The sequence below is a fragment of the Cannabis sativa genome, chromosome 4 (assembly GCF_029168945.1).
Source record: "Cannabis sativa cultivar Pink pepper isolate KNU-18-1 chromosome 4, ASM2916894v1, whole genome shotgun sequence".
Taxonomy (NCBI): domain Eukaryota; kingdom Viridiplantae; phylum Streptophyta; class Magnoliopsida; order Rosales; family Cannabaceae; genus Cannabis; species Cannabis sativa.
The window spans coordinates 2,948,559-2,960,621 of NC_083604.1; the positions used below are offsets into that span (position 1 = coordinate 2,948,559).

Genomic DNA, 12,063 nt, shown 5'->3' on the forward strand with positions numbered 1-12,063 from the left:
GGATGTTAAAACAGATAGGAGTGTATCAATATATTCATTTTAAGGGGGTGCATTGTAGAATTTTTCATAATTTTTTTACGATTGTATTTATAAAAAAAAAATAATAATTACAAGTGTAACAAAATATTTAAAATTTCAAACATTATTTTTAATAATATAAAATATTTTAAATTTCTTAAAAAATTATTAATAATTCTAGATAATTACCGTAAAAATAAATAAATAAAATAAAAAACTATGGCACCAAAACAAATAACGGGATGAACTGTAAAATTATCCGTTAATTTTTCATTTTTATTATATCAAATATCAATATTTCTCTCAAAGTCATTTTACAACTCTCAATACGAGTCTAAAAACTTAAAATCAATATTTCATTTTTGCAATAAGGAACATAAAAAATGATTGGAACAAAATAATCCTTACAAAACTTCAGTTTTGGGAAGTGACTGTTTCTTTCTGTGACAGTAATTTCACTCTCCTTGTGAGATTTTTCATAACATCAATTATCACAGATTTCTTCTGAATTCTAAACTGAATAGCCAACTCAGTAGAGCTTGAAACACCCTTTTTCAAGAGTGATTCATCTTCCATGATTTTAGTAGGGAAGTGTCCGAGTGCAATCACACAAAGGGCGATCATGGTGCGAAAAGCAGCTACTTCATTTGCAACCCCGAGAGGAGCTTCGGCTGATAAGGATTTCAGCGTCTTCAAATCATGTTTCTCAACTTCTGTCACGTCCGAGGCCAGTAGTACTCTTAATGCTGCCAGTAACCGACCCTCTACCAATTCCGGACCACCTAGGCTTACCTGTTTAAGAGAAGAAAAATCGGATGAGAAGCGTTTAAGGGGATTTAGGATTATGTTTAAGTTGATCAATGGAACCACAAAAACTTAACAAAAGGTAGTGTTTTTTTTGAATGTGATCATATAATTTCCAACCGAATCAGTTACAATACACATGAAATCTGTGCATTAGGATACACTGTAAAATAAATTCGAAAAAAGATTCTTCACAAGTCCATAGATAAAGCCTTGAGGCATGGATGTCGGTAGTGAAATTTCAAAAGGCATTCATATTTTGGGAGAGAGAGAGAGAGAGTTATTTGAGCCCATGATTTTAAGAAAAAGATGGATTCAATAAGTTCTTGCCAATAACCACATACTAGTTAGTGATCTCGGCTTAGCGAGTCTTTTCTTCAATGATGAACTGTTGGCACCAATCCTACATTAGGACATGCATTTCTATTATTATGAAATTCATAAATGAAAGAGTTAATGGTGGAGTTACTATTATCTTTTTTGTAGTGACGAATCTTGTATGTGTTCTTAAGAAAAGAAAAGGAATTTATTTATTTTTCAGGGTCTCTTGAAGGGGCGTGGAAACACATAAAAACTCTTGAAAATGAAAAAGAGATTTAACTCCAGCTCCTTCGAAAATGGTAAGATCATATGATAAAAACAATAACTAATTGATTAAAATCCATTATGACAACAGGAAGAGCAGTATAGAAGAGAGCATAAACCTTGAGATTCGAAGCCTCTCCCTCTAAACCAAGCTGGCTTAGAAATCGTTGCTGCCATGGAGAAGGTGCAGAGAAGTTTGGGGAAGAAACTCCAGCAGCCATACTTGCAGCATCCAGAAGAGCTCCATCATATCTCAGCTCGATACAGTCATAAGGATTTGATGGTATCACAAATCCATAATCCAGTAGAAAAAAATCATTATTTAAATTGCCATAGTTAATTGCTAAAGGATCATTCTGTTTAATTGCTGTTTCTGCCACAACCTGAATTAAAATAGTATCTTAACTCGGTGACAATGAACTTATTAACCTACCCTTAATTTCTTATCCGAAAACAAGGTTTAAGATGAATCTTTTTACCTTCACTAGCATCTTTGTATTATCCACACCTTGCTCCTGAACAATTCGGGCATTGGGTTCAAAGCTATGGTTACACATATCAATGAGAGGAAGCATCATGGGATCATCCTCGGAAGTACCATCTGGGAGCTTTTTACCATGCAGACGAAACGCCCGAGATGAAACTGCTGACATCGCCCATCCAAGGGAAGATGCATCCACATCTAAACCACCAAATGGGTGGTCAATTAGCTTCAAATTTTCAAGAGCACGTCTGACTTCTTGCTCAAAATCAAGAAGAAATCGGCATCTCTTATTCACCTGAATTAAGAAGAAGCCACAACTACTTCAAATAACTGCAGAAATAATCTTTCAATCACAAAACTAAACAAAAAAAAAAGTTATAGAGATCTCTACTTTAGTGCAGTAATTGTAAGGAGACTCTTTCATCAATTCAAATTCGCTCAATTTTAAGTTTATAACAAAGGATTACCAAAATTTGATTCTTTTGCTAATCTTTTAACTCCATTCTAGAATCAAGATAGAGATGAGACTAGAATTTATCTTAGTTGTTGCATAAACTAGGCTCTTCCATCGTAGTTTAGAACCTCCTTGAAATATAGAATTCCACTTCAATAGGAGAATAATGTCCATGTAATAAAACCTTTCAAATCACAATGAAAGTAATGACAGTGTCTGAAATATTCCACAATTTATATGTGAATAGGTTGTTGATACAATATTGATCTAATCCAATACTTGAAAGAATTAGAATATATGTATCTTAATCTTATCGATATCAAAGAAAGAATTACAAAGTTCCAAAGTTTTCGAGACAGTTTGGTAACAAATTCATTCCTAATCCTTGACAATAAATCAACCGCTCTATTTATACTAACTCCTCCCGACTGTTTTAAGCTCGCGCCACAGGACAGGAACATTTGATCTCAGCAACTAAGAATTTGAAAACTCAGCCGCTATAATCCTAATCAATTACATTCAAGAGACTTATATTAAGACCTAACAGTTTTCTATAAATAAAAAAACCATCTTGAATATCTTATCGTTTGTGTCATTTCAAAGCTCAAACAATTGTACTTCCTTGGTTTGTATAAATAAACTCAACATTAGGATAAAACTAAGGCATTTTCACAGTTCAGATATTACTCCATCTCCACATAACACTTTGGCTTGGTTGATCATATAAAGTACCTGATAAAGAAGAGGAGCATACTGCAAGTTCTTAATATCCTCACCAGGGAAGAAAATTGGTACACTGTAAGCTTCTGGAAGATTGCTGATGTATGGCCACCAAAAAGATCCAACCTTTGCTCTTTCTTGAAGAAGCTTCAAACCCAACTTCATTGCCCATAGTTCCTCTGCCAAATGCTTCCCTCAGTGTCCATTTTACTCAATATTCATAATTCAGTATAGCCTAACGTAGACAACTTCAAGTTACTATACTTAATGCATTCATAGAAGTTTAACATATGTAATAGAGATCATTAAGCATTTACTCAAAGAAGAAAAACCCAATTGACTAAAACATGGCAGAAGCTATCAAAGTGATTGAAATAATAATCAAAACTATAAACCCACCAGGAACTTTTTGAGCCAAATCGACCAGAACGGAGTGAATTTCATCAGATTCAAGAGACCCAAATCTCAAAGGAATATGTTGAGGAAGGGAAATGAGTTCAGACCCTTTTGGGATTTCCTCAGAAGCAAGAAGCCCAAGACCATGGCTACTGTCTTCACCTATCTTCAACCCATGGTGAACGAACCCTCCTTGCCTTCGAACCCACTTGACCAAATCATGTGGCTGTGCCACCAAACGCCCAGGATAACAACCTGAGGAAGAAGCGGCGGCGGCGCACGTTAGAGGGCGAAAGTGAGTCAGAGAAGCCATTACCATCTTTGAAGCTGCCATTGTAATGGAACTCGACTCACTACTCGAATCCACTTCAGTCCCTCAAATGCTAAAAATACAACCCGTCGGGTCAACCCGAATAGACCGAACAACCCGTTTTAACAACCCGATGACCCGCAAACCCGACAGGCATCTTCGTTGTACATGAAGAAAAAAGCCATGAATGAGCATTAGAGGTCGGAAACTGAGCTAGAGAAGCCATTGCCACCCATCTCCGTCCTCACTTTCCACTGAAATGCATTCCCATTGGATTTTAAGATATGTCGTTCGGTTTCGGGCTATGTCGTTTTGAGATCAAACCCGGAAACTAACCCGAGGGTTTTTCAGGAGGTATTTTTGCCGGAATAAGCTTTGTAAACCTCCCAGAGGACGGTGGCTCTCCATTGCCGCCTGCTTGAATGAATTCACTGCTTTTTTCTTCATCAAACCGACTGTGGAATTTCCAACCCGAACAGCCCGAAACGAAGAAAACCCAACCCGTATAACCCGTTTTCCAACCCGATGACCCCGCCAACCCGACAAGAATCTCCGTTGTACATGAAGAAAAAAGCCATGAATGAACATTAGAGGTCGAAAACTGAGCTAGAGAAGCCATTGCCACCCATCTCCGTCCTCACTTTCCACTGAAACGCACTCCCATTAGATTTTCAGAAATGTCGTATAGCTTCGGGCTATGTCGTTTTGAAACTCAACCCGGAACTAACCCGGACGCAACCCGAGCGATTTCCCGGTAGTATTGTTGCCGGAATAATGTTTTTGAAGCTCCGAGACGACGGTGGTTCTCCATTGCCGCCGGCTTGAAGGAACCCATTGTTGTTTTCTTCATCAAACCGAGACATGGAATTTCCAACCCGAACAGCCCGAATCGAAGAAAACCCAACCCGCATACCCGACTTTCAACCCGTCAAACCGACTTCAACCTCCCGTGTGCTCATTACAATATGCGGAGACGAGCATTAGAGGGTGGAAAATGAATCAGAGACGCCATTGTCGCTCACCTCTATCCTCACTTCTTGCTCAAAACGAATTGTCGTTACTTTTTCATAATTGTCGTTTTGTTCCAAACCGTGTCGTTTTGTAGTGAACCCGATATTTTGCTTTCGCAGACTTTTTATTAGTTTTTACTGGCGAAACAGAAGTTTGTAACCACTGGAATGAGGGCAGAGTTGTAATTTTCATCAATCTGAGCCTATAAAAGCCTATAGATTTCAACAACCCGAGAAGACCCCGATGACCCGAGAAAGAGAACCCGAGTAAACCGCACAACCCGATGGAGCCGACCTAAGAACCCGCTAAACAAATCTTCGTATAAAAATGGTACGTAGAGAAGATATTGCATGCCGGTTAATTAAAACTTTATTTTTTTTTTATTATGATTTAGTTCATTACATATTTTTATGGATTGTTATCCTCTTAACATATAACAAATTATCATCTCTTTATTTTTTTTTTAATATTACAATTTTCATTGAATGTTAAAATTCTCATTAAATTATTGAGATTATTAAATTTAAAAAATTTTATAATAATTGTTTTTGTGTTAAATTATACTTTTTAGATTTTGATATTTACTAAATTATGTCACTTGAATTGTTTTTTATCAAATCATACTCCATGAATTTTTATCTATGTAGACTTCTTTTACTAAAATTTGACAAAAAAATTTTAAATTCAACAATCTCGATAATTTATAAAAAAAAAAATTACGACCTTGAAAATTTAGATGGCAAAAATCATAATCAGTCTATTTTTATTTTTGAAATTTATACTTGTATTTATATTTTGTTCAAACAAATTTATTTAATTATGTGACGTTAAATTTTAAGTAAATTAATACTTTAAAAATGCTTCAATAATAACAGATTGAGATACAACACACAACTAGAAACATGGCCTAATTTCTTATGCCACTTATCTTTGATTGAATTTAAAGGCTTCCTAGTAGCAGATTGAGATACATTAGATTGACTTAAAGAAGAAATAACAGTACTGGAAACTCTTGACGTTGAAACATGATAGTTGTGATATTGAGCAGGTGCTTTGTTGAGTGAGGGAAAAGGTAGAGTCCATCTCTAAGCCTCCCCTGAAGAACCACCTTCTATGTTTCCTTGTCTTTCACAAAACAACAATTATTATCTCTGGTTAATTTAAAAATATTAATTAAATTCTTGATAATTTCAAGTACGTGAAATATTTCTTTCTAAACTGGGGAACTGTTATTGCTTATAAGCAACAAATAAAATCCAACTTGAGTTATAGCAAGTTTAAATCCATCACCTATTATTAGCTTTTCCTTATGGAGATACTTAGTCTTTCCATCACCTATTATTAGCTTTTCCTTATCAAGATACTTAGTCTTTTGCTGTAAATTGTTCACATCAATAGTTGTGTGATTACTATTGGAGATTAGTAGTGCCTAAAATTTTTTATAAGTGGTATTTTATAATTGGTTAATGATATTTTTTAAGAGTTATACAGACTCGATACTTAATTACATCAATAATAATTATTATTTTTTACCTAAATAATATAGTATTGTTATTGGATACGAGTAGTGTCCAACACCTTTTATAGGTAGCGTCTCACGATTAGTTAGCGATATTCCTTAAAAGTTTTTTTTTTTTTTAAGTTATACTTAATTACACGAATATTAGTAATAACGAGATCCGACCATGAGTATAAATGGACTAGGCTCACCTAGTCTAGGCAAGCCCGACCCTAGATTAAGGCGGGCTAAGCTCGTGCCTAAGGCCCACCCAAACCTAATACTCATAGCCTCAAAACCCAATACATATATATAATCCATGTATATGAAAAAAGAAAATTACACTACAAAAAAATTATACATATAAAAGAGCTTTTTTTAAAACTTTTATTAAGTAGTCGTAGGCCCATTTTTTCTAGTGCCAGCTCTAAGTCTAGGGGTCCAAAAAATTATCCTCTTTTCAAAATACACATTTTTTTTTTTTTAATTTATTTTGTAAAATATTAATTATAATATTTTTTAAAATAAAAGCCAAAAAATATTTTTTCCATATGACTGTAGAATTTTAGGACCAATTCTGAATATGATATTAAGGAAAGTGCTAGACATTAGAAGCGGCGGAAGAAAGGGGCGCATATGGGGTCATTTGCCCCCTTAATTTTTTATTCATACAAATTTTATATATAATGTTTTAGGAATTTTATATTTTGACTCCATAAAAATAATTTTTTTTTCTTTGTTCTTACATATTTTTATATTTATCCCCACAAAATTTATATTTTTTTACTTTTATTCTCACGTATATTTACTTTAATTCTTATAAAATTTGTATTTTTTTTAATAAAATTTATATTTTTTATTAATACTTTTAAAATAAATATTTTTAATCCCCACTAAAATATTAGGCTAGCTCCGCCACAACAATAATATTTATTGCAAAATGATAATATGATAAGGCAATGAGAAGAGAAGATGATGTAACAAAAACGACAACAATGAATATTGATTGGTCGACCTCTTCTTTAGTCTTCTTTACCTTGCCACCAACAACAACAACTTCCTTTCATTGTATGAACATTGAGCATTTATTATATATAAACAACACCGAGCCGACTTTACATGTGAACTTACTAGAGTAGACAACACCAGTCGGTTTGTGTTTTGCTGCTGCTGCCGTCAAACTTCGAGGTGAAATTGACCCTGTTGTTGCTGAGGCATTGTCAATGAAAGAGACTTTGAGTTGGGTTAAATCATGTTGGGAAGAAGGCAGGGTTGCTGAGAATTTTTGTTCAGCGGTGATTATGGAGTCGGATTGTCTCTTGTTAGTTAATGCTATCAATAGCAAGAGCCAAGTTCTTTGTCCTCTTGGTCTTATTATTTTGGATTGTATTTATCTTATACGGTCCTTTACTAGTTTTCATATTTCAGTTCAGTTTGTTAAACGATCTGGGAACCAAGCGGCTAACTAGTTAGCTCGTTCTTCTGGTTCATGTCCTGATCGTATTTTCAGTAGGAGATCTCTCCCTTCTGATTTGAAAACTATTTTGTTAGCTGATTTGCTTTAATGAAAGTTGCAATCTTTGTTTAAAAAACTTTAAGACTCTTTAATTGCATCATCAACTAATTAAAACTTCCACTAAATCCCATAAATTATAAATATTGTAGAGAAACTCCTTATACAATAATTAATTTGCCAAAACTTTAATTAAACGATATCTAAGTAGTTGCCGTTTGTACAATTATAATATTAGGTTACAATAAACTATCACCAACCTACCCAATAAATGTATGTCATTGAAAACTAATAGGGCACACATTCCAACCCCTCACAAAAAACGGCTTGATGACATTCAAAATTTTTTAAATTGTAATAATTAAAAAATATATATATATTTTTACACTTTAAAATTGTTTTTTTTTTTTTTTACATTTTTATAGAATTCTACCTAGAAACTTATATTGCAAGTAGCGCTGCAACTTAAATTGCAACAAAAAATCGTATAGAAACCCCTATTGCAACTAGCGCTGCAACCACTTTAGAAACTCAAACCATAAATTTGAAAAAAAAAATTTAAAAATAGTATATAAGATAATAAATAATGATACATATTAAAAATAAATGACTCTACATAAAATTGTTTTTAATACCTCTACTCAAGTATTATTCTAAATAATATACGACAAAATAAGTTAGACACAATAACATAATTTAAAATTGGGGTTCGATTTTTTTCTTAAATGAGTTTGTGTCATTTTCGAACACGCTAATACATTTAGGGTATTTTTGGTAATATTTTTTTAATCAGTTTTTTTATTTTTTTTTTAATTAGAACAATAAAAATATTGTCCAAAAATATTTTCTATAAAACTATTTTCACATTTTAATTTTTTAATTGAGAATCAAAATTTAAAAAAGATTCAAAACAAAAAAATTACTTTCACAATTTTTTTAAACATTTTTTTTTTCTTAATAAATATTTTAGACCTCGACCTCAACTTAGACCTTGGACCCAGACTCTGGTCCGGACCCCGATCCCACCCCAGACTCGAACCACGACCATGGCCTTAGACCCGGACCTGACAAAATAAAATAAAAAATAAAAATAAAAATAAAAGTTATAGAACAAATTTTATTTTTTTTTAAAAAAAATAATAATTTTTGTTGTGACTAAAAAATTATAGAACAAAAGTGTTACCAAACATTCTTAATAAACAAATCATTTTTTGATAATATGGCTAACTAAAAAAAATATCAAAACAATAAGCTAATTAAAAATATACACACTTACGTTTTTTTTAGGTTTTTTTATTAAGGTTATTCTATAAACAATAAACATCATTTTTTAATAAAAATTATTTGGTTTAAGTACTATTTATAAAAATTATTAACTGTGATGCTATAATTTTTTTATTTAATTTTTTTGTCAAACTATTTAAGAATTAATAGACTGATTATTTAATTTATTTTCTAATTCTAATTAAGCTATTATTTTAATTAATTACTACTAATAAAATTATATGATTTATTCAAATAAAAAAATGTGCACTTATATATATTAAATATAAATTAAATTACTTTATTATTTAAATAAATCATAAAGATGTTAAACAACACCTAAATTTGTCATTAACGGGCCACTACCCAACATAGCTTAGCTATTTATTGACAAAGAGTGCCTAATTATATATAATTTTTCATTTAATTTTGACCGACTTTCTAACTAAATAACGGCTCCATTATTTATCAAAATTGAGGATGAAAACATGGACAACCATTACCCTTTCCAACCACAAATTGTGTAATCACCATTAACCACCCACCACATTCAATGAAAATGTATAGTTTTAAAAGGCTAATTAGTAATTTTTTTCTCGAATTTTAACATATATTAAATCATGCCCCTGAATTTTTTTTTGGTCATTTACTAAATCATGCAACTTTCATCATCATGTTAGATTTTTTTTAAAATACTTAAAATTATCAATCTCAATAATTTGGGAGAATTTTTAATGGCCAAAAAAAATTTAGAGGCACGATTTGTTATAATGATACATTTAAATTAGAGGTGTTCGTCAATAAATTTGATCAAAAATAATAACCCGTTTAATAAAATTGGTTTATCAATCCAAACCAACTATAGTTATAATAATGAGATTAATATATATAAATTGAATTCAAAATTTAAGTTAAGCAACATAAAAAGATCGGATAGTTAAATCTTTTTCGGGTTAATCGAAATTGATTGGATGAATTAGTATTATTTTCAACTCACTCATATATAAATATATGTATATATATATTGGAATCAAATAATAGGCAATTTCATGGTGATGAATGATGGAACATCAACATAAAATATAATCAAAATTATATTATTGCAAAGATGACAAATATATCAATGTCTAGTTACGTCGGTTGAAACGACAACAATAATATCTGATTTTTTATTGTTATTATTTGTAGATTGTAATTAACGAAACTACGTTTTTTTTTTAATTAAATAAATAAATAAAATTTAAACGGGACTCAAGATTATCATATCAAATATATTTATATTGCATTTTTCACGAAAAGAAAGAACAATATTCAAGCCCACAAAACGAAAATATTTAAAAATCCAAATTAAAAAAAATAATTATAGAATATTGAGAGTGGGAAAGTCGTTAGATTACCATTAAAAAATATTATATATATTATATCTAAATATGCAAAATATTCACAATTCCATTACCCAACCGAAATTAAAAAACAATAAAAAAATTCCCTAAAACTAAAAAAAATATTAGAGAATTCAGAAAAAGGAAATAAAAATTAAAAAAAAAAAAGCCTAAAATTATAGAAAAGTAATTAATTATGACATTAATAATGAAATTAAAATTGAATTAATTCTTCAATCGCTGCGATTCCATGGAATCGAAACGCGAACCCATCATCATCATAAGCTTAAACTCATCAAAGCTAATCATACCGTCACCGTCGCAATCGACGCCGTTGATCATCTTCCGACACTCAGCGATGGAACAATCATCACCGAGGCTTTTCAGAACCTCAAAAAGCTCCTCCGCAGAAATAGAGCCGTTTCCGTCAATATCATAAACTGAGAACGCAACTTTCAGATTCTCCAAAACCTCATCAGAATCGACACCTTTGGTATTAAGCTCAATAAACTCGCTTAAATCAATGAATCCATCGCCATCAGCATCAACCTCCTTAATCATCTTCTGAAGCTCTTCTTCGGTCGAAGATTCCCCTAAGCTTCCCATAATAGCACCGAGCTCAGCAGAAGAGATCTTTCCATCGCCATTAACGTCGAATTTCTTAAACACCTGTTCGAGTTCGGCGATCTGATCGCGTGCATTGACAGAGTGAGATCGAGATCCAAGAGGAATATCCAGCGTGGTGTGATGATCCACATTGTGATTTTGAACCGAAGAAGAATCTGATTTCTTGTTTTTCCTTGCGAAGAGAGATTTGAAACCCATTATTTGATGAAGAAAATGGAAGAACAAGAATTTTCAGGTACGAATGTGTATATATAGGAATATATATTGATATATATATATTAATTAATTAATTAAAATTTGGGGGAAAAACAGAAAGGGAATCGTAATTGGATAGTTATTAAAATTTGTAACGGAATGAATCTGAAATCTGAGTAATTTTCTGAAACTCTAAATATAGGTATAGAGAGAGAGAAATAGGGGAAATAAACGCGTGATTAGCGATGTGGGATTTTTTTAAAAGCGAGTGATGCACGCCACGTTAATAAAACGAAACCCCTATTAGTATTAATTCCTTCATTTTTCTACCTAATGTTGCTGCTGCACTGATGCGTGACACTTATTATTATAAAATTAAATTAAATTAATTAGTTTTTTTTTTATATATATATTTATTAATATTTTTTTTAAGGATTTTGTTTATTTATTATCTGGGATGACTCTTTAGAGATAGAAATTTATAGCGTGGGGATGGATAACCGTGGGGACCTACTCTTAATGAGGTGGAGATTTCTCAGCTTCGCGGTTAATGAGGTGGTAGTGGAGGATAATTTTAATACTCGAAACGGGAAAGAGGTGGGAGTGGGAGCGGGAGCGGGATAATACTATCTATATCATATCTGACCCCGATATAGATATATATAATTTCTTTATTATTTTTAAGGTGTATATATATTATATATATAATTGATAATTAAAATTATTTTGATTATCATCCATAATTAAAATTATATATTATCTGCTTAAATCATGAAGATCTAATGACGATAGTGAACTATTGA

General features: G+C 31.9%; 2 protein-coding genes across 2 annotated transcripts; both read right to left on the bottom strand.

Annotated features, from left to right (window-relative positions):
• Window positions 1-273: 273 nt before the first annotated feature.
• Window positions 274-4,405, bottom strand: LOC115715072 (uncharacterized). The gene is made up of 5 exons (XM_030643863.2): window positions 3,465-4,405; window positions 3,078-3,244; window positions 1,887-2,186; window positions 1,527-1,790; window positions 274-810 (listed from the first exon to the last, which is right to left on the bottom strand). Exons 1-5 carry the CDS (start codon window positions 3,793-3,795, stop codon window positions 433-435), a joined length of 1,440 nt encoding a protein of 479 aa, XP_030499723.2. The 5' UTR covers window positions 3,796-4,405; the 3' UTR covers window positions 274-432.
• A 6,028-nt stretch (window positions 4,406-10,433) lies between these two features.
• On the bottom strand, window positions 10,434-11,522 carry LOC115715150 (probable calcium-binding protein CML25). Its single transcript, XM_030643970.2, has one exon. The coding sequence runs from the start codon at window positions 11,261-11,263 to the stop codon at window positions 10,664-10,666; it is 600 nt and encodes a 199-aa protein (XP_030499830.1). The 5' UTR covers window positions 11,264-11,522; the 3' UTR covers window positions 10,434-10,663.
• Window positions 11,523-12,063: the final 541 nt, after the last annotated feature.

Excerpts from the sequence above, each read along its gene's own strand:
- LOC115715072 (XM_030643863.2), bottom strand. The coding sequence starts at position 3,795 with ATGGCAGCTTCAAAGATGGTAATGGCTTCTCTGACTCACTTTCGCCCT. Across the intron at positions 3,245-3,464 it reads TTTGGCTCAAAAAGTTCCTG|AGGAACTATGGGCAATGAAG; the intron begins GTGGGTTTATAG and ends AGCATTTGGCAG. Across the intron at positions 1,791-1,886 it reads ATACAAAGATGCTAGTGAAG|GTTGTGGCAGAAACAGCAAT; the intron begins GTAAAAAGATTC and ends ATTTTAATTCAG.
- LOC115715150 (XM_030643970.2), bottom strand. The coding sequence starts at position 11,263 with ATGGGTTTCAAATCTCTCTTCGCAAGGAAAAACAAGAAATCAGATTCT.